Raw genomic sequence first — 27,509 nt, forward strand, 5'->3', positions numbered from 1 at the left:
CCAAGTGGACAAGTCGACCTCCTTCGAGAGGAGAAACAAGAAAAGGGGGATGTCCGTCGCGCGTGAACGGTGAGACACGTACCCACGTGCAAGGCTTACGTCTTGAATCACCAGCTGCCGATTCGCCGACGACTCCAGGAACCCTGGAGACGGACTAAAATTAGCGGCGTGCACCCCCGCTTAGCCCTTACATGGCCACGTCACGGGGCACACGCACGGCTACTTTCAGAGAGGGTGAAAAAGGAAAAGAGGAAACAACGATAATCACCGTCTGACCGGCACGAGTCGATCGTGCGCGAAATGTCACAGCTGGGCCAGCCGGCCTACCAATCATTCGTACGGCCGGTATCGGTGATAAACGTGTCACCCTTGAGAAACAGTTAACGCGCATAAAACTTCGACGTAAATAGTTTAATCGCCGACCGGCTGCAAATGACGGATAAATTATTTCCCGTTATTGAGAGCAGTATTTATCCATTTCTTAAACATCTCTGCTCACTGTTCGTTAAATCGTTTAAAACCATGGTCGACGTACAGGATTGTACTTTGTCAAAATGTTTTGAAACATAGGTCCCTTATAACGTGTCATTTTGTGTCATAGGAAGGGACAGGAAGTACCACAGGATGGATTACCATCTAACCACATGGCTCCTACGTGAATGAACGGATTAATGAACGAACTCGCGGGACGTACGATAAGACAATCGGGAAGAAACGTCCTCGTTAAGGGGCCCGTCTTGTTTGAAGATAAAATACAATTAAGCTTTCAACTACTGCGTGCAAATGAACATTTTATAACCTGGGTTACAAGGAACGAAGATCGTGCAAGTAGTTGAACGTGGACATGGTAATCCGTAATGATTTCATCGACTTCGTCGCGTTTTGCTTCGAGGAATGTACCTGTAGTTCTAATTGTTTTAGCAATGGACGATCGGTAATCGTTGCAAGAACGCGGAACTTGAGAAGAATCAGATGCTCGGAAACGGTCAGGTCGGTTTCAGTTTAAAATTACGGGTCGTTTCGCGCTACTTTCGCGATCGATCTTCCGAGTCAAGCAAGAACCCGGGGGGATCTGTTTCTATCTCGTACGCGTACGTTCAGGTTCATTGTCCTCGATATCTGGTAGGCCACAGAACCCCGAAACGAGAGATCCTTTTGGTCTTGTCGTAGTACTGGAGCTCCAACTACATCTGCGCCGAGCGGATGCAGCCTGCATTTTATGGCCGCCCAATGCAACCGATTCTCATTCGTGCACCCGTACTCACACCCTCCTCCACTTTCAGCACACGGTACAACGACTTCTATAATTAGATTTCCTTCCCTTTAGCTTAGACACCTTCGAGCATGATCTCCGTTTGCCCCGCGAATCGCAAAAGTCCTCCACCTGGTTGGGAAAATCGCCCGTAGATCTCGCGCGATTAACGCTGCTCGATTCCGTTCGATCGGAAACGTTTCAGACGCGCTATCAATCCGTGAACTTGATCGGTACGATCACGAATACTCTTCTTTCGTGGCGTATCCCCGTTCAAAGGTCGACCAACCTATTGATAGAACCTTTTAAATAATCGACATGTTAACCCATTCGTGATCTAAGCCAGTTGTGACTCGTGCCACGTTTTCTATCCGAACGCTGATCGCGATGTCGTTGCTCGAATACCGATCTACATGTTCAACGTGCTGACATTAACGGCACACCCATCGACGTTACAGGTTTCATGCCGGCTATTTCGAACAGGTTGCGCTCGGATCTATTTTTCGATCATTGGCATCGACCGGATCCATGGATCCACGCTTCTGATGACAGGTAGCCAGAAAAATAATTGAAACGACGACGATTAAATCGAGGCGCGATCTATAACTGCTGTTTCACATGCCAAGACAAGGCATCCTCGTAATTATAAACGCCTAATCGCCGGTAATTGGCCAGCAGTTCCCAGAACCTTTCAAGTTTCAATTTCATGCATTCGAGCCGAACTGAAATTTACATTTAAAATAATTTCCTTCTTTCTTACGTGTATCTTTCTATCCGTTGCAAATTGCAATTAAAATCATCTCTATCGTTAATGTCACCGAGCGCCTTGTATTAATCGCTCTTGGCACAGGTCTCGTATGTTCCTAGCCACTCCTACTTGGTCCTTTGTGGCCATCGAAATATCGATCCTCGTATAAAGGATTTTAAACCACTGCAATGTTCTCTCATTACAGAAAGACGGAGGAATCGACGGAGAAAGATTCTTAGATTATTATTCCTAGATCGAAGGAAGGAATCTTATTGCGCAATATCGGCGCTTCTTTCAGATCATTGCCAAGTTCGTAATCATCGTCGTTTCTAGTTGGTATGAATGATCCGACGTTTTGAATCAAATTTTTCTACGAACAGTTCAGAGGCGAAAGTAGAAAAACGTTTCAAAAGCGACATCCATTTTTTGGCGTCGAACGAATACACTCGAACGTGTTGAATCGTATACGCGAAAAAAAAACACTGGAAAGACTGAAAAAATTGGATTAAAAATTTTGTACTACGGGCCTTGCAAGACTTTGCACGTTGTAGCAGCTTGGCAACCATATCCGATACGTCCCTGATCCGCATGCAAATAGGAGCTATACTTAGAGACGTCCGATTTCCCTCGTTACGACAACAGATCGCATTTTCGTCTTCATCGACCTTAATCATTTTTCGCAGAATTTACCCGCGATAATAATTTCACGGTATACCGTTGTGACATAATCGAATTTCTTTGAAACATACTTCTAACGTCGATATCGAACGTAAATCTTTTAAAATTCAGTTTAAGGTCGCTTCCTTTTACGGATTTTCTAACGTCTCGCTGTTGTATCCTCTCGGTTAACAGTTTCTAATGCTTCCCACGATATAACGTTAATAGTTACTAAAACAGCCTTACGAATTAAGATACGGTGGCCGGTGAGCGTCTACTTGCGCCTGGATCCTTCAATGGGCCACTAGAAAGAGGAAATCTGAATGGGCATCCACGTGACGTGCACCGTGCAGACGCGGAAGGTCACTTGAAAGCGTACAGCATTTTTGATGACACGGAAAGGGACCTAGTGGATGATTGGACATTAGATACAATCATAGTCTGAACTTGTGTATGTAGTAATTGGTTCCAGAATAGCTGACATGTGTGCAAAGAGTGACATTAAAAACGTAACATCACAAAATATATAAAACAACTATTAAGGAACTTAATGCAAGACTTAATACTTAGAAAGTTAAACAAATTAAACGGGTAAATCCACTTTCGATCTAGTCAAAAAAGAACATCTCTAGTGGTACCCTGCATTTTCAGATTAATTTTCAAATTATGCCACCTTAAATCATGAGGCATACCACCAGCCTTTCGTCCCATACGCGCGCGAACGTCGACTTAATTTTTCAATTAAAAATATTTCGAGTCCTCGACGCGTTGCGTTTCAAAAATTGCCGAATGTTTCAGATCGGATCTGTTTCGAAAGAGATGAATGAATATGCGAGCAAAGGGAAGCTGCGGTGGAAAAGGAAGCGCCATCAGAGGGGAGATAGGAAGGAAAGAGACGGAAGAAGGGCGCGTGTCGGTCGCGTGCCCGTTGCCGCTGGTGACTCGGTGTCTGCGACCCTCCTGCCCTTTAACCCCTCCTACGCTTTTCCACCGGCTGATTTCTGAGTGGGGGGCAACGTAACCACCAGACCTTCAAAGATACACCAACGTATCGATCACTTAATAACGCGATACGAACTATTAAATACATAGGTTGATATCAACTACTCCACCTTCTATATTTTTTATCTGGAAATAGTACTATCTGAGTATAGTATTTCCATAAATGTAAAGGAATTAGATGTACGGATGTGCTCTGAATCATTGCGTATGTTTTAGAAACGCGTATAAATTATTTCAAGTAAACTGATTAGAAGGTTGTAGAAGAGGATGGGGTGGAGAGAATTCGACGAATCCATCAGCGAACTGTTCAGGACCACGACCTCAGCTCCCTCATCGTCTAGTCCACTTCCTCTTCTTCCGTCCCCTTCATTTTTTCATCTCCTCCTTGAAGCCGTCTGGACGACGGCAATGGAAGAAAGAAAATCAACCGGGGAGGATCGAGGGTGGCACGTGGTCTGTACACGAGGCAATAGAAGAACCACCTACTGCAACAGGAGATGTATCCATTGGAAAGCAGACGCTTCATCGAACAATCATCGAACGGTATCCCCCCCCAGGTTAACGGATCGTCCTTCGAACCGTTACATCCTGGTGTTTTGCCGCGACAAAAGTCATCAACATTCTTCGAATTTCAAACGAGCAATAATCACCGCGATCATTAACCATATTTCTGTCACTGATAGATCAGTGGACTCCTTTTTTTTTTTCTACGAATATATCGCTTTTACTAATGTTCCTACGGCCATCGGTATTAATTAAGCGCCGGGGCTTTTTCAGTAATTCCTCCGCTCACGCTTCCGTCGGGCATTGCCTTAAGTAACGATCGTTTAAAGATCTCGTACTTGCAATCAGCTGATTGCCCGTTCAAAGTAAATTCCTGTACGCGTACCGGTCGTATTTAAATGCATCGTGCACGCCATTGTGAGCGGTCCTGGTTTTGTATTCGTTGCGCGCGTAAAAGAAGGAGAAAAAAAAAAAGGAACGAGGAAAAATTACGTGAATGTAAACCAGAGGTTTTACGAGAAAGAGAATATCGCGGTCTCTGTTGTTCGTTCGCCTCTCCCGTCTCGATCAAGATCGCAGACGGTCCGGCCGAGTGTAGAATTTCGTCGTGAAATTTTTGTGAATGAGCCCTCGTGACTCGCGCATTTTGAATGGAAACCGACGGGCCGGTTTTTACGAAAGCACTGTGCTGGCACAGGATGCGGGTGCGGACGAAGGGGGTGCTCATTTTTATCCTTTTTAATTCTTTTTCCTCGCTGCCGGAGGAGATAAGAGGGAGGGGGAGGAAGAGAGAATACGGCCAGCTGATCGCCTCCGCCTTTGAAAAGGTTTTGCAAAATGCGAGCACGTGCTCGTGTGCGTGACCCTCTTTAGATTTGCATGCCTGCTTGCCACCTGCGAAGGCAGTTCGTTCCACAGCCCGATCGGCACGCAATTAATCGCGGCGTTGCTGTGATTTTTCGTTCTCGACAAATTTCATTTAATTTTTTTACCGTACGACATTAAACGTCGTACAATTGTTTCGAGAATGGTAAGTTTCTATTTAACTTTTACACGATGAATTTCGAAGACCGCGGATCGAAGTGATTTTTGTGTAATAAAAAGCGTTCGTTTGATTTTTAACAGGAGGCAAGTGACTAAGAGTGTAACGATGAATCGCGATACAGAAGAACGATGTATAGAAATGGAATAAATCGACGGGGGCAAGAGGGGTGGAACAGGCGGCTGCTCGCTGTCTCCGGAAGGAACTGTCTCCCTTTATACCCAAAGACATTCCTCCAAACATGAACCAACGTGCTCCTTGACGGTGTTCTCCCCTCGCAGAAGCACTTCCACGGATGTCCCCACCCTGTGTTAACCTCTTGCACCCGAAACTAAATTAAGGGTCGTTCCGGTCCAAGTTTTTTTGCCCCCCGATACTCTCGTCGTTTTTTATTTGCATTTAACTAACTCTCTTTCTCGAGTGAATCACGAATCCGTCACGTTCACGAGCATCGAGCTTAACCATACATCCAACATCGAATATTATCGCGATACGCGTTCGATCGGTACGAACAATCCCTTCGGGAGTCTGAGAATTCGTAAAAACGCGACGAACAAATTATTCGCGTAGAACGAGTATTCGTGTAATGAGTCACGTACTGTAAATAGAAAATTGTCATCTAAGACCCCAGTGTCATTGCACCCTAGGTCCTAGAGGACGTGCACGGTAACTAGAAGAGGAGACAGATGAAAGTTGGAAGTACACGTAGACGGCTGAAAATCTCGCCTGGCTCGTTGCCAAGAACTTCGAATCTTGTCATCTTCTTCATCTGCGTCTCTTTCATTCTCCAGCGCACACTTACTATCTGCGTGCCTTCGCTGGAGGCAATCAATTAAATGGTTCTTGTTCCGCTTTCCGTCCTCTTTCTATACCAGAAAATAGTAACTTTGCAATGTACGATCTCTGTTTTCATCGATTCCTCTCTGAGAAAGGTATTTAGCTCGATAGTTATTACTGCTTTAACGATGAACAGTATCTTGGATCGTGGAGAAAGTCGAACAAAACAAAGAGGCTCGAAATTATTAAAATACTCGTTCGATGCTGTATACTATACCGTAGAATAAATTCTGTATTATAAACAAAGCAACGAACAATGATTTATACTTGAAAAGGTTTCTACAACCTCTCGAGACACAAATAAACACAAAGTTCTCGAGTAACAGCAAATATTGCTCCGAATTAGGAACGACCCTTAAGTATAGGGAGCGAAGGACGATCGTAAGAATATTAGGAAAGGGAAAGTGTGAAGGATGAAGTTGAAAAGATGCGAGAATTTTGTATCGCGTGCGTTGGTCCGATTTGAATTAGAAAATAGAATTCAGGAGGCCGCGTCATCCTCTGCGAATCCTCGAATCGTGAATTCAGAATTCCAATCTGTTCGTTCTACCTTGTCCCGCGAGTGACCGTGGAATAGAAGAGAGGTGGTTTACCCGAAGAACACGACAGCTGCATCGAGCCACCGGCCTGAAAATAGCACGGCAACCCCATGCCGAGGCCGAAGAGCGAAGTCGAAGCCCTCTCCCTACGTCGGTATACACCGCGGCTTAAAAAGCCACCCACCTACGAGCCTTTTAAATAGTGATCGCGTGCTTTTCCCTCCAGCAGAAACTTCTCGCTAAATGACATGGCCGAGGAAAGAGGGAGCGTACCGCCGTTGATTTATAAGAAGAACCAGGCGTTTCCGGATACTTCTCGAGACGATACCCGGTCACGCTCAACGGAACATTTATTTTTCACCGAACGATCGCTCCGAGTGGGATTACACCTAATGACTCTGTTTTCCTTATCGGGCGAAAAAACCGTCCCTTCCATCGTTTCCCCGGGTCGCTTTTTTCGCCCTTTGGCACGAGTCTGATTAACCGCCACGGATATTACACACATGTGAGAGTTCCGTCTGGTTTTGGTACGGCAAATTTAAAAAGATGTTTACAGCGGAGCCCCGATTCTCCAAAGAAATTAAGAAACTTTTATTCCCGAATAACGAACACAAAATTCTAGATAACGGAGTTTTTTAATCTTACATTTTTATTTGTTATTTGGAAATAATATTTTTAATAATAGTAATAATAAGGATAGCCATTTTTCCAGGCGTTTGCTCGTGTGTTGTGTGTGAAACCGAGCTGAACGATATTTTGCTAAATCCGTCGAAGCGCAAAAGTTACACGGGCGTTAAAATCAAGTAATCAGCGATATTAGCTGCCTAGGGCGCAAGTAGGCGAATATGCGTAAAAGTTTTCAATCTTGTTACAGTGAGTAATGGCGATACACGTGGTGTCGCGATACATCTAGTCAGCTCCACTCTTTCCTCGTGACGGTTTATACGTTCTTCCTCCTCCGCCACCTGGAGCTACTCCAAGTGCGCCGAAAATACGCGTTTTACGCGACACGTTCCATCGGGAACGCGTTCCGGGCACCTGTAGAATCCACGACCTGTCAATTAATAACGCAGAAACCACGAGGTGAAATATACCGAGCGCCTATCCGACGACACGCAGAAACCAGAATAATGACAATCCATCGTCGAGAAAAGGTTGGCGAGTCTCGGAATTGCGTCAGTTGAAGATGCTTGACACTCGTGATTTTATTTTTAGGCCCCGACGTCGATACCACGACGATTGCAATAGCGGCTCCGAGACACCTGTTCTTTGAATCGCTCTGAAAACAATCAACGTCGCAGATTCCAGGATTTATTCGGTTGGAAAAATAACTGGCAAGACGGGATGAAAAATATAACAGAGCTATCAGGATTTTACGAGTTCAAGTATAAATAGTTTTATACAACGTGATCCTTCGTAATTGGCAATAGTGAGTATTATAAAAGAGGACTGACTCGAGCGAGCCTCTATCATCTTCAAAAATATAAAACCTAAATCTAAGAACAGACAATATAATTGTAAATATAATCCTATCTATCTGTCTTGTGTCTCGCGTGAACAAAATGCGCCATTGGATAATTCCTTTAAAAGCTACGAGCTGTCGATGAGCATAGATCGTACAGGGATTGCATTTTTAGCGGCTACGGGACAGAGGTCGGAGAACATAGGCGACGAACGATGGAAGGTGGCAAGTAAATAGGAAAACGGCGTCGCTCTCGCTGTTTCATTGGTGGCTACAGGATAGAAGCAGGTTGGTGCGCTGGGTGGTTCTTCTGGAGTGACGCCAGGCGTCCGCCGAATTTAGCACCGCGACGCTGACTAACTCGTGTGGCATTCATTCAATCGCCGACCAAAAAGCCTGCTGCCTGCATAGCCTCTGTTTGCATGAGCGACGTCGTTCGCGTTGCACTTGTCCAGAAAACCGCAGTTTTCATTCCCTTACACCTTTTTTTCGCTCATCGCGCGTCCATTGGCGACGATCTAAACGCGTGCAAATCGGAACCACCCAGTATGTCGCGATCATGGTCGTTCGACTGTATCTTGCGCGTAAAACGTACGAGAGACGCTGTAATTGACGAAGTTCTTTTTGGAAATATTGTCGTCTGAGGTATTATTAGGCGAATAGGAAAAACGATATGATCGATAAAGTTTAGCTGAAACTATCGTATCACTTTCATTGCAGCATTGTTAAAATCATCTGCAATGTATGTATGTACGTATGTAGACTTTGATAGGAATTATATGTCCTGTTGTGTTCGACGTCATTAATTCTAAGAAATAGTTCAAGATCATCCGTATAAAGTAGATGTTTAAAAAAAAAAATCAACATTTGCTTCAAACTCTCCTTAAATTTGTAAATATTACATTCGTTGATCTGTGGAATTGAAATCTTTGTTAACAACGTTTTGCTATTAATAGAGGGTCGCAGAGAATCAAAGAGCGTATCTTATGCTATCTGCTTTCCGTCGAAGTGTAATATTTACCGTTCCGAAAGGCGCGAAATCCTTTGACGAAACCAACATATGGTGTCATAAAAACTCTTTTATCATTGAATCAATTGGCGTTAACTTTCCCGTCATCCGCGAAGATCGTAAGAACGCGATGAAATTCAGCGCGTGCTTGCTCATCGTTTCGCTTCCCGAAACATTTGCATCCCCGGTGACCAGACTTCGAGGAAGCTTCACTCAACTCGCAAGTAAAAAGTCCGCGTGTCCTGTTGTGTCGCTGTCTGCCATCTTTGCGCTTTTTTCCACATTCTTTTTCTACACCATGGGGCCTAAAGGAACCGCTAGCAGAACGACACGCTTCTTTCTCTTTCTTTTCTTCTCTTCTCGGTCCGGTGGCAGTTAATGAACATCGGACGCGTGCCGTCGGTCCCACAAAATCTGTCTACCAACGGTGGCTTCGCACAGAAATAGAATGCCTATCCTTTCGTTTGCCACTGGTAGATATCGTTCCGGTCTTTCGTTTCAGTTTGTTTCGTACCGTTGACAAACTAAGGTCTATAAATGCCAGTATTCACTGACAATGCATGGAAATAATTCTTCCTACCGTCTTACAGCTTCAAAAGCGTATTTTGGAATCCTAGCGACTATAGCACAGTTAACTCTTCATAACGTAACGTGACTCTGAAGATGCGAACCCATTCCACGTTTTTTAAAGCCCGATTTGATTCTGCATATTGTCAACCATTACGTCGGTATAGAGTGTTCGGGGATCGTGTATGAATCACGGGATCGTATTGAAATTTTCAACAGATAAACAAATATGTAACGAGCTACCTCTGGCCCACCTTCATCCGCGTGTTTCAACCCACGTCAAAGAGAAAATAAATCTTGAAATCGCTTCTTTCCAAACACGAACAGTCTAGCTTGCCACGAAAACTGAATATAATTTTCCAGTTCGTAATACTCGTGGTCGAGGCAACTCCAAGACATTATAGTCCGGACGTAATTGTTTAAATCTGTTACGTTGTTAGAATCTAAACACTCGAGACCATTCTGGAAATTGGTCATGCTTCTTTAGACATGTTTATCTTGATTAGTTTATGATATGTCGATCCATTAAAATGACTGGCGGATGGATGTGTTCCAAAATGCTATGTATCGATATCTCAAATATTTTGATAATTTCTACCGATGGTAAACATAGATCTTTCTTTAGTACAGCGCGTAAAATACTATTGTTGATCTTTTACATTCTTCGGCATAGACTGAATCTCTGTTCTTACATTTACGCGAGAATGATTAAAGAAGTTTTGTTAATATACTGCATTGATTTAAAATTATTTTTTTTCCAGATATATAGAACAGTCCACTAATGCGAACAATGGAGATTCTCCTGTATAGTGTATCGCAGCTTTCACGATATTTAACAAGAGTTAAAATGGATAAGTGAAGTAAGAATCAAAATTCTATGAAATCACGCTTATGGTGCAATTAAACCATTAACGTGTAAACCAGGGCCGTGTGTCTGGGCAAATTCGAGCACTGCCCTTGCAAACCAGCAGGCAGTCAACATTAATATAATATCGAATCTGTTTCCCCAGACTTCTGTCTGCACAATCACGATTTCGTAGAAACGTTTACACGGTAAGGATTGAAAAAAAGTGTGTATGCCAATTTGATAATTTATATGGACTCGCTGTATAACACATTTATGAAATAAATATACAACGTTTGTATATTTATGCGACTACCATCAGCAATGTTTTGTACAGGGTTTGTTTCGACGTGCAACGAGCTTCTGTGATCGCGTTGGTATACGCGCGACAATGTCCTCGTCGTGTAGGCAGAAATCGAAAAAGCGGACACGGTCGTGGACACCGGTGGTCGCACACTTCGCCACCACGCAAACAGAGGCAGCCGACAACGCGACACACGAGCCAATCGGGCACCCTTCTGAGCGCGTGCAGCGCGGCGCGCAGCAGCTGAAGAAGAAGAAGACGACGAAGACGACGACGAAGCGACGGCGGAGGGCGAGGGAGGCTGCGCTGCTATATGTAGCCCCGAATCTTAGCCGGAGCAACTATTACGCCCGAAATCCTCGAGGCGGACGCACCCCCTGTGTTCTGCGACAGGTACAGGGCACGGTCGCTTTCAACCAAAAGAACCTTTCGACTTTTCAAACCACGCGACATTGTTTCGTCCGGTTCGATAACATTCTCCTGTCCGAATCTACGAGTGATCGCGTGTGACAGTGGACAGTAGAACCGAAAATCCGAGGTATGATTTGTGGTGATTCGTAGAAGAGATTAGAGAGTAAAGGAATACGAAACGGGTGAAAATGCCGAGAGCTTTTCTCATCACCCACCGCCGATACAACGGCGTCGAAGAAGAGTTCGACGGGTCCGGAAGAGGTACGTTCGCTTTCGTAATTGTCTTCTTGAACGGTACCGCGAGCATTCTGTGCCAGAGCTTTCCACGATGGTTCGCGCTCTAGCTATATTTTAAAAATAAAGTTCTCCGGAGGACGTTCGCGAAAGAACGACGCGAAGTCTCTTTCCCTTTGAGCTTCAATTGATACGACGTAGCTTCGGGCGAGCTTTCGGTGGCGCGAGAATTGCGCGAGGTTCGAAGGGACGGCGCAAAAGTTCCATTAATGGCAATGCAAGCGCCACCGAGACGTAAACGCGTTTTGGTATCGCTACATCGTCGATTATCGTCAATCAAAGCTCGGTGCCAAGGGAATTCGCTGGTCGTTGCTTCGTGATTAAGGTGGTACATCGTGCAGATTTAAGAATAGGAGACGCTAGATGCGTCACGAAGCTCACGCGGCGCATACCGCCGCGATGCCGTCAACCCCTCCAAAGCTTTCGTGCAAACGCGAGACTTGTACATACACGCGCGTACACGCGTATACGTGTACACAGAAATACGCAGAAAATACGAGGGCCGGACGGAGAAAGAACGATAAGAAGAAGGGAGAGGTACAGATAGCTACTCTATTTCCGTTCTCCCCAAAAACAGAGCAGTCGGTTTACTCGCGAAGGTGCTTTGCGTTTCACGAGACGCCTCCGATACACGGCTCGATGCCGTAAATACGAATATTTTGCTTAAGTGTACGCGACAATCCAAAAGCCATGGTTGCATTTCACGCTAGGAGGAACTAGAAAGCTCATAGTCGAATGTAACTCTATAATTTTACAGCCGGCGAACGCTTACGGCGCTCTGAGCACCTGTTTGGTTGCGATAGAGAAGACGCTTTAAAACTCGAATCGTTACGATAAGTTTCCTTTCTCGATCGTACGGTAAAGATTGCAGCGATGTATCTGAAACTAGTCGAATATAATAAGATCGAGGTACAAATTAAAATTTCTCACCGTTTGATCGCAAGATTCCTATGGACGTTAGCCAGAAGCTTTCGAACCGTAGGAACCTTGCTAACGATGATAAACGATTCCGCGTGCCGCGATTCGATCGTCTGTAAAATCCGCAAAACGCAACACTCTGGCGCTCATTCTTCGCTTCGAGCAACACGTTACAATTTTGAACGATGAATGTAAAATGTTGTGTTTGAATTGTTATTATCTATTACATGTTTCCTAACCGAAACTTGGGCCATTTATAGACGCAAACTCTAAAGTAACAAACACTCGAGGCCTCTTTGACTTAGAACGACAGAATAGGAGAATTGAAACGGAAAATTGGTCGTGGATCTAATCGTTTCGATCTTTCGTGCAGATTTCAGCCCCGAGAGAGGGGTAAGACTGGCCGATTACAGCGGGAACCATCCAACGTCCGATGGCGCGAGCGAATGCGGCAGCGAGACGTCGTCGGAGTGTCCCGAGGAACTGTACAATCTAACGAAACTGGCGGAAGTGAGCCTGGCGGCAGCCGCGGGCACGCTAATTCATCCCAGCAACGTGATTTACCAGCAACCAGCCTCGCCCAGGTGCGCTCAGCTCTCGGACAAGTGCAGCAGGATCGTGTCGCCGCGATCGAAGAGGCAGGAGTCGCAGTTCCAAGATCACCCGGGTACGCTGGAGGACGAGCAGACCCTCGGCGAGAGGACGAAACTGTTCTTCGAGAGGATCGAAAGCGAACGAGAGATACTGCAAACCCACTCGGAGAGAAATACTGTTCTGGGTATCCGCGTATCGTCCCCTCGTTCCCATCGTTTGCAGGAGGAACGAGGTCTCGATGTCTCCGACAACTCCCTCGACAAGACCGAATTGGAACCGGCACCGTCGATACCGTCGATACCCGAAAGCCGAAGAACGACCTCGACCTCGACGGAGACGTCGAAATCCGAGGACAACGAGGACCACGAGTGCCCCGATTGCGGGAAGAAGTACTCGACTTCCTCGAACCTGGCCAGACACAGGCAAACGCATCGATCCCTAGGTGATAAGAAAGCCAGAAGGTGTCCACATTGCGACAAGGTCTACGTTAGCATGCCCGCGTTCAGTATGCACGTCAGGACGCATAATCAAGGGTGCAAGTGCCATTACTGCGGCAAGTGTTTCTCGAGGCCGTGGCTGCTACAGGGACACATACGCACCCATACCGGTAAGAATTCGTACGGAAACCCGTATAGAAACATGGCGTACCGCCTAACTGCGAAAGCAGAATCAATGGTATCTCGTTGTTTTTAATCGCTTAACGTCGTTTGTTTGTTCCTCTTGTATTAGGAGAGAAGCCGTTCAAGTGCACGATCTGCAACAAAGCGTTCGCTGACAAGTCCAACTTACGCGCCCACATACAAACGCACTCGAACACGAAACCGCACGTGTGCGGTCGTTGCGGCAAAGCGTTCGCCCTGAAGTCGTATCTGTACAAGCACGAGGAGTCGTCCTGTATGAGAGCGCATCATCGATCATCCGTGGAGAAAATAGATGGAAACGATCAGAAGGCTGCGTCCTCGTCGGCGAAATCGTGCGCGCCACTCTCGTCGTCTTTCGGCCGACTGCAGACGACACCGTGCCTCACGGCGTCCCCCACCAGCGTCATAGTTCCTCGTTTAGGTCTGAACCGCGACCAAAGAAACCCGTCGTCGGCGTTCTCAGCGATCATCAGGCACACCAGAATACCGGACGCGTCCGCGGTATCGCCGCCGTCGTTGAAACGTTCCTGCAGAGATAAAACACCGATCGAGGAGCACGAGGGGCAAACATCCGACGGCTCGACGAAAGACCCGGAGTGCGTGTCCAGGATGGTAATCAGAACGTCCGTTATATCGCCCAATCCGGAGCATCTGAGTCGCTTCAACAACGATAGCCAAAATTCTTCCAACGGTTTTGATTTTTCTGATCCGACGAGGTCCTCCGCGTTTTCAAGGCCAACCACGATGACCCTGAATTTGGCGATCGCGTAGAATCACTCGTCGCCCTTGAAATTTTAAACCAGGCACGCCAAACTTTTTCTTTGCCATCGTCAAAACTATCTTAACATGCCTGTTTTAAATATATCGAGGAAAATAGAGTATTCGTCTAAATTGATAAACGAAATCACGGCAAGTAGTTCCGCCGAGTAACGTGAGAACATTATTGTCGAATGTAGATAAGGCAGAATCAGTTCTGTAGTACACCAAAGACTACCTTAATTCCTACGGATTTTTCAAACGCGCAGAGGAACCGTTATCCAAAACCGAAGGCGAAACAATCATCGTTTCGCGGAGGTAACGAAGACGTCATTATTTGCTAGCAACTAGTGTCATTCCTACCGATATCGAGATAAGTCCATTAAGTTTTAGAAGTGAAACGTTTGAAATTGTATCGTTATACTTAATGGCGCCTTTTTACAGCGATTAACGCCCACATTTATAGATAAAGTGAAGTCAATTTTGATGACAAGTTCGATAGCACTACAAACAAGCACGATCGACAAAGATTACGTGACAAATATTATTCCATACACCTTCCTAATTAGGGACCATATAGCACATAGTATAGTAATGATAAAATCATGGATCATCAATTCCTAGTATCGTGCCTTAAACACTATTCGTATGTAGCAACATTTTTTTTTTAAAGACACATCGCGTCGTATGAAGGAACGAAAGTAATTTATTAATTTGGAGTGAAATGCAGTGCCTATTATATGCGTACTTACCTTAGTATTAATTGCGTCGATCGAATCAAAGTTCTCCGAGCTCTTCCAGGCAGCTAGAAATTCTTTAATGCTTGAAACTAACGTAAATTGCTAATAAACATCGATCGAATTATAGATACTCGTATTATTGAGAAATACCGTAAAAGAAACTATTTTTACTTTTATCTTTACACGACAAGTTACACTTTTAGAATCTCCCGTTGAAGTTACGCGTTTCTGTGAGTATTTTGTGCGCTAAACTAGGCGATCAACTACGATAGTCTGATGAACATTTGGAAGAAGTTGGTGTAGTTGAACCGCGCAATTATAAGTATTTGAATAAGTACTGAATAGTTAATTAAGATTTCTGTCAAAAACGGTAGATAAGGATAAATGTAATTTCGGGTCTCGTCATATTTGCTGCAAACGTATATCTAAGAAGGTAGTTTTATTTTGTAATGCATTAAACGCGTTTTTAAATACAAGAACGCGTATCGTCTGTGATTCGAAGTTGCGTAAAACAGAATTCGGCTGCTGTACACGCAGTTTCGTAGCCCTCTGTCGGCGGTATTGTAGAATATTTAAGAATTTCTTGTTTTCGATCCGTTACCAATCGATGGTATCGATCCGAGTGTAAACTAGTCCAATCCGTTTTGCTATTCCAAGCACAACCTATCGAATTTTTCTCGTAAATAGCATCGAACACTTTGCGTTTTATGTTCCATTAATTGTTCTCACGAGAACTTCTAAAACGACATGGTTGTGCAAGAATTCGAATAGCAACGGTTATGATAAAGATTTTCCGTAGTTTATGGATTTTGTTCAGAGTAAAATCGTACATTAGAGAATTGTGTTTGCATTAACCTGGAGCAACGGCGTACGCATGCGCGCGTGTCCTAGTCACCGATCTACCGCGAAGATCGAACATATGGATCCCGAGTTGTAATATTATGTTATATAGTCGTGTGAGTCACAAATTGTAAATAGCATTCCCTACATTATATATATATATATATATATATTGTATGTATGTATATATATATATATATATATTAGTACTTAGAATGACTCGCATCGTTAGTCCTTTTAATTAGCCCAGTTTAATGTATTGTTGTTTTACGTATGTAATGTGCCATTTGTACACCGGAGTGCCTAAGCAAACATTTTACCAATTTTTCTACGAATTGTAAAAGTCTTGTCTATTACAACGAGAAAATATATACATATCGCTATACAAGCATATCCGTGTGCGGAATATTTTTACATTAATCCTTTCTAGTAAAGTTGCAGGAATACAGACCGGGCCTCAAGATGAGATCAAGATCCGGAATTCACCGTGGCGGAAAAGATCTAGAAATGCTTGTCGGCTCGGTAAGGGTCTCGAAATATTCATCCGTTATTGTAAATAAAATAAAACTGAATACGCATCGGTATGTAAATTGTAAGAACGAAGATACCCTTTGTTTAATGAAATACACAACCCATGTTACAGTACCGCTGCTTATATCAGTTCTGAGACAGTATAAATAATCATGGATCTGTACCGGCGACACGCGTAAAACGCAGGCCCCGTTCGAAAGACGAAACCCAGCGTCAAGATTTAGAAAAAATGCAGCTCCTGTCGGATCGATAACGCCAAGTGCAATTGCACTTTTTGTAACAAGGAACGCGTTTCCAAACTGTCTTATAGAAAAGTTTGATGTAACGCAATTGGTGAATCGGTTTGCCCGTATAACGCGATTAGAAACCCATGGTTGCGACATACAAATTTACATAAAAGACTTCGTTCAAATTCACTTTGCTTTTACTCATCGATCTCATTCTAGAACCGATGAACCATACGATAGTTAATAGCGACTTCAAACGAAACAAACAACGACTTGCTGTATTTACCAAACGGATTGGAGTTCATAATTAGGGCAACGAAGGGGAAAGCATCTATCTTAGTCAGCCGACTATGGTCACATAAGCCGACTTTAGGTGATATCGTTTACGATTAGAAAGATATTTGCGTCTTAGTAGACTGCGAAATGGTACAGACCTGATTATTCTTGTCCGGAACAATTTCGCACAAACCAACGAGGGAATCCCGTCTTTCGATGATGTAAATACAAATATCAAAGGCGAACAAAATACTATGCGTTTAATGCTAACGATTACACGTAATTATTTTGAACAATGTATTTGTAGCATATCGGTATCGTACTTTTTGTATCGGTATTGTACTTAAGAGAAATGATTTGTTTCCGTTTACCTTAGATTTCCATTTCTGCTTCTCATATTTTTTACGAAAAATGTAATCGACCCGTTGCAATCGTTTTCCGACTTTGATTACGAATGAAATGCAACTGTTAGCAAAGGAGTAATTTCGTAAATGCGCATAGTCGCGTTCCAGTCCGGTAACGAGATCCGGACATCGCGAGACGACACAAGATAACGTAACATTTACAACAGTGCAGACGCACTTACATCACAATTTACATACCCGCGCGCTTCTTAGAATTTCTCCCTATCAAACCGTTCCCCCTTCTACGTTTTAATCCAAATCCTCGTGCTTCTTGATCTCTTCGCAAGATCGAGCACAAGTAAGCCGAAGAAGAGGAAGAAGAAAAGGAATAAGGTGTCTGGTGGGAGTCGACGATTCAACCTACCAGGATTATCGTCAAATAAGCGCGAACAGTCGCGGAGAAGATCTCGAACTAGGCTCCAGCCATGCGGCTGATCCTTATTATCCTGATCCTCTCCTCGGGGACAGGACTCCCGAGGTACTACGTAAGTTGTCAACGATTCTTTTTCTCGTTATGCTTTTAAACGACACTTAAACCATTTAAATAGTTTTGTTAGTTTATTTTCAATGTTTCGGTGGAACAGATCGTTTATTGGCAACGGAAGATTTTTATGCATACGAACGAATAAATTGTTAATTTATTTGCGTAATTTATTTATCAGCTCGATTCATCGATACAAATTAAGTATTTAACGACTAGAGTTGCTTGGAAGAAAGATTTGAAGATCAAAGTTCGTGTGATAAGTTGATAGGAAATAGCTCGGCCCATTCCAAATTCCTCTGTTTCGTGTCTTCTTTTTTGTTTTGCTTTCTTTGATGAGAGTATTATCCAACTCATTCATTTTCGCTCAATAAAAATTGTTTGACGTTAGATATTTGAAAACTGTAACGATATAAAATTGTCTGCACTGTTATCTTTCCTATTAAAATTTTATATTTTATTTCGATCGCTGCTTTATTCATTTTACAATTTGAATAATTTGTTTGCAGGAGAAGAGGCGCTTCGACCGTTCCGTTTACGATGATTTCGAAACACATATCATGAATATACATTTACCAAAAAAACAGTGGACATTCATCGATCATGAAACGGTAATATATGTTTATCTCTACGACATTTATATGAACGATACTTTCATTCATGTTTGATCTTTTGCAGCATTTCAAAGCGTACAAAGATAAAAAAGAAAACGACTGTTATTTGGAGAACCTGGAAGATAGCGTTGGTCTAGAAGAACTTTCAGAAAATAGATTCCAACAACGAAAACAAGCATCAAGAGTTCTGTATGCGTCAACGGAAGCTTTAACAAAATTAGAGGTGAAATAATATTACTTATAACAATAATGTTACTTTTATAAGAACAATATTGCTTTATTTTCTACAGGCTTGGCGAATAGCTGGGGGCAGAGTAGTTGATTTTTGTCAGGGACGACAAATTATTTTACTGCAAAGTACAATGCCCATAGTGATCCAAACAGTAGATCCTTTCTCCAATGTGATTCCGCAAGATGAAAACGATATCGTGACTAGAAGAGTAACTGACGTAGTTTTAACGCCTTTGATAAGTCGAGCGAAGAGGCAAATTATGCTTGAAGAACGACAAAAGTTAAATGAGAAATTCCGAGAGACTCGTATACGGCGTCAAGCACAGCAACAACCACGTGGAAAATTTCGAGGACAGACGCAGTCTCAGTATTTAAATATCGGTAATAACGATCAGAGCGAAGGCAAAGCTGAAGCCGAAGCCACTCAACAATCCTCCCGTGCACTTGTCAGTGAGTATTTCAAAAGGTTTCCATACTGATTTATCGGTCGATTTACACGCGAAACAAAAACTTTAAACCTGTCGTAAGGTGGAAGTAGAGGTATGGGCCAAGCGCAAAGTATGTCGTCGAGTGGTATTGGATGCGAAGATTGCCCAAAATATACTAGCGAAGCCGTACCAGACAGATACATCCAACATCCGGGCACCACGGGTACGAGTACTTTACAAAAGCAAAATTATTCCTATAGAAATCGATCAAAATGATCGAACATATCCCGATATGTTCTTTCAGGAACCGCAACCGGTGGAACTCATTTTCCCAACGTTTTTCCTACAATCGGACAATCAGGAGGTAGAATAGTTCACCCTGGCACTAGAGTAGACGCAACATATCCGGGTGGCGTTACACCGGGAGAAAAAGTATATCCAGATACTATTACACCAGGTATTGTAACAAATAAGATAGTATAACTTATCGAAACGCATTCATAGCAGGTACTACTTCGACTAGAAGTGGTATAATTTACTCTATTAGTGTATCTGATGCTCCAACAGGAGGTGGTGTAGTTTATCATGGCAATGTACCAGGTGGAACAAGAACTGGAGGTGGCGAAGTTTATCCTGGCGGTGTACCTGGTGCTAGAACGACAGGAGGTGGTGTAGCTTATCCTGGTAATGTGCCTGGTAGTACAACAACTGGAGGTGGAACAGTTTATCCTGGTAATGTGCCTGGTGGTACGACAACTGGAGGTGGAACAGTTTATCCTGGTAATGTGCCTGGTGGTACGACAACTGGAGGTGGAACAGTTTATCCTGGTAATGTGCCTGGTGGTACGACAACTGGAGGTGGAACAGTTTATCCTGGTAATGTACCTGGTGGTACAACAACTGGAGGTGGAACAGTTTATCCTGGTAATGTACCTGGTGGTACGACAACTGGAGGTGGAACAGTTTATCCTGGTAGTGTACCTGGTACTCGAACAACAGGAGGTGGTGTAACCTATCCTGGTAATGTACCTGGTGGTACGACAACCGGAGGTGGAACAGTTTATCCTGGTAGTGTACCTGGTAGTCGAACAACAGGAGGTGGAGTAACTTATCCTGGTAATGTACCTCATGGTACGACAACTGGTGGAATAGTTTATCCTGGCCCTGTACCTGGTAGTACGACAATTGGAGGTGGAACAGTTTATCCCGGCAATGTACCTGGTAGTACGACAATTGGAGGTGGAACAGTTTATCCCGGCAATGTACCTGGTAGTACGGCAACTGGAGATGGAACAATTTATCCTGGTAATATACCTGGTCTTAGAACAACAGACGGAGGAGTAGCCTATCCCGGTAGTATTCCTGGTGTTAGAACAACAGACGGAGGAGTAGCCTATCCCGGTAGTATTCCTGGAGTTAGGACAACGGACGGAGGAGTAGCCTATCCTGGTAGTGTTCCCAGTGTTAGAACAACAGATGGAGGAGTAGCCTATCCCGGTAGTATTCCTGGAGTTAGGACAACAGACGGAGGAGTAGCCTATCCTGGCAGTGTACCCGGTTCTCAAACACCAGGAGGCGGTGTAGTTTATCCAACCAATGTACATGGTAGTACCATAACTAGAAATGGTGTAGTTTATCCTGGCGGTGCACCTGGTACTACAACTGGAGGTGGTGTAGTTTATCCTGGCGGTGCACCTGGTACAACTCGAGGTGGTGTAGTTTATCCTGGTGGTGCACCTGGTACTACAACTGGAGGTAGTGTAGTTTACCCTGGCGGTGTACCAGGTACTACAGCTGGAGGTGGTGTAGTTTATCCTGGCGGTGCACCTGGTACAACTGGAGGTGGTGTAGTTTATCCTGGCGGTGCACCTGGTACAACTGGAGGTGGTGTAGTTTATCCTGGTGGTGCACCTGGTACTACAACTGGAGGTGGTGTAGTTTACCCTGGCGGTGTACCAGGTACTAGAACGACAGGAGGTGGAATAGCCTATCCTGTTAATGTACCTGGTAGTACAGCGCCTGGAGGTGGTGCAATCTATCCTAGCAGGGGATCAGAAGACACAATAACAACTAGTAAATTTGGTCCTTATCCCGGTTTAGTACCAGATAGTGATAGAACCTATTTAGGAAATACAGGGGACAGGGGAGCTACACGTGGTCAAGTTATAACAGAATCGAACGCCTCTGCAGATTCCAGAATATATCCAGGCCAAATTCCGGGAGTTCTGTATCCTGGAATGGTTGGAACAGGCCCATCAGTCAATGGCAATGTAGGTAGAACTACGACGACAGGGGCTGATGGTGGTATTGCTTATCCTGGTGGTGTTTCGCCGTCAGATAGACAATTAATATCAACTGGTGGAGATAGTACATCAGGAACACGTACTATAACACCAGGTGGTGTTGGTACATATCCTGGAACAGGTGATCGTATAAATTACCCCGGAGGTATTTCTACAGGTACTGGTGGTACAGGATTATACCCAGGTGGTGTTCTTCCAGGAATTAATCAACCAAGCGTTGATCGTGGTACCATATATCCTTATCCTGAAAGTACCCAAGTTAGACAAGGCGGGTATCCTCCTGGTGTTCAAGTAGGATCTGACAATACGCATCTTCAAAACATTGGAAATGGAGGATCAGGAATATTATATCCTAATACCGTACTAAAATATCCCGGAGGTCCCATGACACAGTACCCTGGAGCGGAAAAATATCCAAGCACATATCCTTCTGGATATCCACCGCAAGGACAATACCCTGGTGCGACGACATGGAATACTGGACAAGGTCAAACTATACCAGATATAACCGGAGGGCGTGTATCAGAGGAAATTAATAGACAAGGAGCTGAACGATATCCAAGTCCAGAACAAAATGTTAGACAACAATATTTAGGAGTACGGTATCCAAATGAAATGGGACCAGCAGGAAATACTAGAGAAATTTCCCAGTATTATCAACAAGCCGGTAGTTTTCCATCCACGGGTGATGACAATTCTGATTCTCAAGCGTCTAGTTCTGTAAAACAAACCGATTCAGGTACACAAGCTAGTGCGTCGGCTCAAGGGACGCAAGGTCAAGGTACAGCCCAATCTCAAGTGACAGGTACGTACAGTGGCTCTGGATCATTTGCGGCCCAGGCTGGTAGCAGTGATGTTAATAAAAGTGCTCAAACTGAAATTAGCGGCGATCAAAATGGTGCTACAAGCAATTCTCAAGGAACGGGTGGTTATGGAAAAAGTCAGGCTCAAGTTCAGCTGGATTCTGAATCTGGTGCTACGTTGACGGATGCACAGAGCAGCGGTTGGAATCATGGTACTAATTCTCAAGTACAAGCAAGCACAAGAGGTGGTATGGCGGACGCCCAAGCAAATGGCGAAGGGAGTACTTCAAGTCAAGCGCAAATTGGTTTTCAACCGTATCTTAAAACGGATGAGAAGCTTGAAAGACATTCGAGACCTTTCCGCGGAGGCGGAACAGCCTCCGCTCAGAGTGGTACAAATAGAGGTCAATCTCAATCTCAACTCGAAGGATCCTTCCAATATGGGATTACGTACACCGGCGCTGCGCAGGCAGGATCAGGATCCGGTGCAGTAGCTTCTAGAAAACCGTTTAATTTTAACCGCACAGATACAGAGCTATTCCATCCATTTAAACCGTACAATATTCCACAAATTGGAAAAAATAATAAGAGCGAGACAACAAATTTATCGTCGGACGCTGATTATGAATACAATCAAAGTAAACTTCCACAAGGTTTACAAACAAGTTCGAGTTCTCATAAAATAATTACTAGTAACGTAACGGGTGAACAGTCTCAGAATGGGGCTAACAATCAAAATCAGTCTTCTGAAAAATCACATGTAGACGATACTATGTACGAGTACGATGAAGAATATGATGGAGACGATTACGATACCTCGCAGATGCAAACTTCAATGACTTCGAAACAATCGAAATCTTATATCGCGGAACAAAATAACAGTGATCATCAATCGCAAATAATACAATTTACAACTGGAAATCGATACGATGTCCGTGTGAACCAGGATTCCAACACAGCACAGCCTGGTGATACACTTCAATTAGGACAATCGTTACCAGGGTACACAATTCCACCGGGTTTTCGTGGTAGAGTAACATCTATAGCTGGTGATGAAACTATTGCTCACGGTGACGGTAAATCTCAGTCTCAAACAGTTTCTTTAACTCCGATAGAACCAAACATTACTCGTGAGAATAAATCGCCTATTACGGAAGTCAGGTCACTTGAAACCGCTCATGAAAAATTAGCCAAAGATCATACTTTATTTAGAGATAAACACCAAAGACATGGTTTCCCTCGTATTAAAAATCAATTAACATCCATGGAGTACTCTAAGCCTACTACTAACGTGCCGATAAAATCAAGTTATTACACGGTAACAAACAGCTTTGCTGGCAAAATGGACGGTAGTAAAAATTCACCGAGGAAGTATGAACATCGCTATTATACCAAAAGTTCTACTTGTGGATACTTCACATTTTCGTGTAACGTTGTGTATGGTTCTAATGGCAGGACAAAAATCTGCAAGCCTAAAATGCCAACACATCCCGATGGTACACCTGTGAAATGTTAACTGAATGTTATTAATTCTGAAATCTCATATTGCTTAGGAAAATTTTCCTTCTCATTTTATTTTCGTACATTACTCCATAGTTTACTAACATTAGACATACTTTTTATTACAATTTAGACTATTCTTCTTTTTTTATCTTTTGCATTAATTACAAACACAAATATTTATGATCGTTCATACACTTTATGAATATACGCATAGTACTATTGTCTCTTACATACATACATAGTATATATCATTTTTTATTGAGGTAATTGTACTGAATGTACGTCATTATCAATTTAATAATGCATACATCTGCTACTAGTATTTATCCATAAATACTTTATCAATAAAACACATATTCCACAAATAAAAAGTTCTGCATTCTATTCTTCTTCAACTGTAAATTGCATCAAGTGATAAATATATATATTTCGAATATTTTCATTAAATTGACTACAGACAAATGCAAATTTAAATACTAATCATTCTACTTAAAATTAATATAATAATTACTACGTAACATAGATAGATACACGCACAAATGTTTTACCTATTTTACATGTATTTGTGACACCGTGGGAATCGTAAATTATAAATATCAGGTATCATAGATGGTACAGATCATCACTCATTTTTCAACTTCACCAGTCTTTAGGTAAGAGGCAAAATTTATAATTACATATATTATTTACCTATATACAATGTTTATATACATGCAATAAAAATATTTAAAAAATAATATGTTGGAATGTAAACTTTTTACATATATGGATATACAGGAAAATACTTTCAAAGCAAAAGAAAAAATATATATATAAAGATAAGTATATACAGTAGAACAAAGAACAAGTAAGTAATATAAATCTAAAAACATATCCTAATAATTTTAAACAATAATACAATACTGAAATAGGCAGTGATTTACCATTACTCAAGCTCACCTGTTAAATAAATTACTCTTGCCTATACCCTTAATAGTCATTTATACAATTAGAAAGAACTACTAAATCAACTGACAACATTTCCAAACATTTTGGAAAATTTAGGAAAAAATGCTTTTCACATTTCAAATCAAATATAATATTATCGAAATGAGTGAATACTAGGCTTGTTGAAATTCATACGCTGAAACAATATTTATACAATGTTACTTTAATTTTTAAATTATAACATACATTAATATGTTGTAACATACCATCTGCCAATTTTCCATCACTCTTTGTACGTAATTTGTCTTCAATATTTTCTCCTATTCCTACGTCTACTGTATAGGAATCAGTACTGATAACAAATTAATTGACAGTAAGTGTTCTACAATCTAACTAAAAAAATTTGAATATGAAATATTGTAAAAGTATCAATCAGTATTATTGTTATTTACCTATTTCGAAAGTGCTCCAATTGTACATTAGCAGATTCTAATTGTTCTAAAAGATCTTCATTCGCCCGTTGCAATTTACGAACACTATTAGCTGCAGCATCTACTTCATCCTGAGCTGCAGCTAACTCTTTCTTCAATTCTTCTACCCTTAATCTTACTCTTTTCACTTCTGCCTCATACTGTTCTGATCTCCTCATTGCATGCAAAAGCTCTGTTGTTTTCTCCTCCAAAGATTTTTTTAATATCTGCCAATTTTTTTAATTTGATCAATAAATATAAGGGTACAATAAAAATATATTCCATTTAAATGAAGATCAGACGTTAGTTCACGATACAAACCGTATTTCTCACTAAAAGTTCTTGTTGCAACTGTCTTGTATCGCTATCAGATGTGGAAACCGGACGCGTTCGTCGGGATTCTATTCTTTCTTGTAAATCATGTAACTCATTACGAAGTTGTTTATTTTCTCGTTCTAACGAAATTTTGTCTGTTTCTAAACGTTCTCGTTTCCCCCATTCTGCAGCATTTTCAGCTTGAAGCTTCTCTAACTATAATTATATAATTAACAAAAAATAAAAATGTTTTAAATATTTGTCTTGCTTGTATATCCGTATATGTTCTATTGATAAAACTTACTTCAGCTCTAAGCTCGGACAAACGACGATTCATGCCTTCTCTGCTTGAAGCTTCATCAATTAAATCAGCTTGTACATCACTAAGCTCAATCTGAAACCGATCTTTTAATACAAGTAGTTCCCTCATAGCTTGGGCTTTATTTTCTTCCAATTCTTCGCATTGTTTTCTTAATTGTATTATTTCTGCCTTTAATTTCTCTATACCGCGATGTAACGAATTTTTCTCCCTGATAAAAAGATTTTAAATCAGTTAAATAAATACAAGTCAGAAATAAAACTAAACAAATGCCATTTTATATAATTACTCTCTTTCCGTAGAAATAATTTTTGTTGCTTCATCTAATTTTTGTTGAAGAGCTAACATTTTTTGTGCAGAAAATTCATCATTACATGTTTGCGTTGAAGACTGATGCTTTTCTACATTATCTTCTACAGAACTAGCATCTGTAACTAATCTTGCTATATCTTTATCCAATGAATTAATAGAATTCTCTTTGTATAATTCAACCCTGTGTTTTGGCACTGCCCCTTGCAGCACATACTCTTCAATGTCTCTGTCTGGTAAAATATTATGACTTCCTAAACATATGTTAGATTCCTCAAATGAAGCTTCACACGTGAGTAAATCCTTCTGGGGATTTATACTTTCACTCTGTTCTACATTATTGTAAAATTTTAAAAGTTCATCTATACCTAATGTACTTCTTAATTGTGGATCTGATTCTAAGACAGTGAAAATTTGTTGGTCAAATTGCCCAGCATGCTTCAACAATATTGTATGTACTTTCTCCATTTCCTTCTTTAATTGTTCATTTTGTAATTCAAGTTCTTGGCACTCGTGTTTATAACTATTTGCATCCTTTACAGCAATTTCTAATTTTGATCTAAGCATCTTTGCCTCTTCTCTTGCCATATTCCTTTCATTCCGTATTTTACTCCATTTTTCTCGCCAATTAGCCGTGCACTCTGACCACCACTTCATTGTCTTTTCCATTTGAGCTGCTCGTGCTCGTGCTTCTTCAAGTTCTCTTTGTCGTAAAGCCTAAAAATATTACTCTAATAAATGAATTAAAGTAGTACACGATGGCAACATGTTACAATGCATTATCTATTATTATAATATTAATCGTGTATCAAAAAGAGTGTATATTATTATTTTATTAACGGTATAACAAAAATTTAATATATATATAAAATATAACTTGATCTATATATAAACTAATAGAACAAATAATCCAGTGACAAATGTAAAGAATAGTAAACAATTACCTCTTTGGTTTCCCAGTCACTATCCACATAACGCGACGAGGACGATACACTATCATCGTGATCTCTCATATATCGTCGGGAAGACGTTCCACTAGTTGTTGACTGTGCCATAGTAAATGAAAACGTAACCTATAATGCTGTTTTCTATTCTCTTTTGAATTATGAAATCACTTTATGAATTTATAGATAATTTAATTCCGATATCTTATTTACACTTTTATTTGTATCATATTCAAAATAATTGCAACTTAAGTACAGTTTTTGTGTAATTTTAATCTTCATACATCACATATATGCATCTGGTGCTGCATTCGTATTATCTATATATAAACATATATAGATACATTATGTACATATAGATGTTCTATAGTTAGGTACTCCGTAGAAAGAGAAGGAAAACGTGTATACGCACACAACAAGTATTCACCTTACTACACTTATTTACTTTTACTTTTTATTATGG

General features: G+C 41.9%; 3 protein-coding genes across 4 annotated transcripts; 2 read left to right on the forward strand and 1 right to left on the reverse strand.

Moving 5' to 3' along the window:
* The first annotated feature begins 11,125 nt into the window (after positions 1-11,125).
* LOC122395024 (zinc finger protein 777) lies at positions 11,126-16,201 on the forward strand. The gene is made up of 3 exons (XM_043392299.1): positions 11,126-11,439; positions 12,764-13,591; positions 13,714-16,201. Exons 1-3 carry the CDS (start codon positions 11,367-11,369, stop codon positions 14,394-14,396), a joined length of 1,584 nt encoding a protein of 527 aa, XP_043248234.1. The 5' UTR covers positions 11,126-11,366; the 3' UTR covers positions 14,397-16,201.
* A 1,605-nt stretch (positions 16,202-17,806) lies between these two features.
* LOC122395288 (uncharacterized transmembrane protein DDB_G0289901-like) lies at positions 17,807-23,925 on the forward strand. The gene is made up of 7 exons (XM_043392731.1): positions 17,807-17,884; positions 18,390-18,491; positions 18,559-18,717; positions 18,785-19,175; positions 19,254-19,376; positions 19,458-19,610; positions 19,721-23,925. The coding sequence occupies exons 1-7, from the start codon at positions 17,825-17,827 to the stop codon at positions 23,773-23,775; spliced, it is 5,043 nt and encodes a 1,680-aa protein (XP_043248666.1). The 5' UTR covers positions 17,807-17,824; the 3' UTR covers positions 23,776-23,925.
* On the reverse strand, positions 23,702-27,279 carry LOC122394954 (coiled-coil domain-containing protein 102A). 2 transcript variants are annotated; one of them, XM_043392162.1, is made up of 9 exons: positions 27,047-27,279; positions 26,471-26,819; positions 26,083-26,356; positions 25,779-26,004; positions 25,481-25,690; positions 25,142-25,386; positions 24,956-25,041; positions 24,702-24,885; positions 23,702-23,761 (listed from the first exon to the last, which is right to left on the reverse strand). In XM_043392162.1, exons 1-8 carry the CDS (start codon positions 27,155-27,157, stop codon positions 24,863-24,865), a joined length of 1,524 nt encoding a protein of 507 aa, XP_043248097.1. In that variant the 5' UTR covers positions 27,158-27,279; the 3' UTR covers positions 23,702-23,761; positions 24,702-24,862. The 2 variants fall into 2 exon arrangements, with proteins under 2 accessions (XP_043248097.1, XP_043248096.1); XM_043392161.1 differs by lacking the exon at positions 23,702-23,761 and having other exon boundaries at positions 24,863-24,885; positions 24,956-25,082; positions 26,083-26,819.
* Positions 27,280-27,509: the final 230 nt, after the last annotated feature.

This window comes from Colletes gigas, unplaced genomic scaffold, assembly GCF_013123115.1.
Source record: "Colletes gigas isolate AHSC1104 unplaced genomic scaffold, ASM1312311v1 Colletes_gigas_Sc00005, whole genome shotgun sequence".
Lineage (NCBI taxonomy): Eukaryota > Metazoa > Arthropoda > Insecta > Hymenoptera > Colletidae > Colletes > Colletes gigas.

Coding starts and splice junctions, on each gene's coding strand:
- LOC122395024 (XM_043392299.1), top strand. CDS start 11,367: ATGCCGAGAGCTTTTCTCATCACCCACCGCCGATACAACGGCGTCGAA. Junction 11,440..12,763: donor GTTCGACGGGTCCGGAAGAG/GTACGTTCGCTT, acceptor TCTTTCGTGCAG/ATTTCAGCCCCGAGAGAGGG. Junction 13,592..13,713: donor ACACATACGCACCCATACCG/GTAAGAATTCGT, acceptor CTCTTGTATTAG/GAGAGAAGCCGTTCAAGTGC.
- LOC122395288 (XM_043392731.1), top strand. CDS start 17,825: ATGCGGCTGATCCTTATTATCCTGATCCTCTCCTCGGGGACAGGACTC. Junction 18,718..18,784: donor AAGCTTTAACAAAATTAGAG/GTGAAATAATAT, acceptor TATTTTCTACAG/GCTTGGCGAATAGCTGGGGG. Junction 19,611..19,720: donor TCCAGATACTATTACACCAG/GTATTGTAACAA, acceptor ATGCTCCAACAG/GAGGTGGTGTAGTTTATCAT.
- LOC122394954 (XM_043392161.1), bottom strand. CDS start 27,157: ATGGCACAGTCAACAACTAGTGGAACGTCTTCCCGACGATATATGAGA. Junction 26,005..26,082: donor ATTATTTCTACGGAAAGAGA/GTAATTATATAA, acceptor TCTTTTTATCAG/GGAGAAAAATTCGTTACATC. Junction 25,691..25,778: donor TGTCCGAGCTTAGAGCTGAA/GTAAGTTTTATC, acceptor ATATAATTATAG/TTAGAGAAGCTTCAAGCTGA.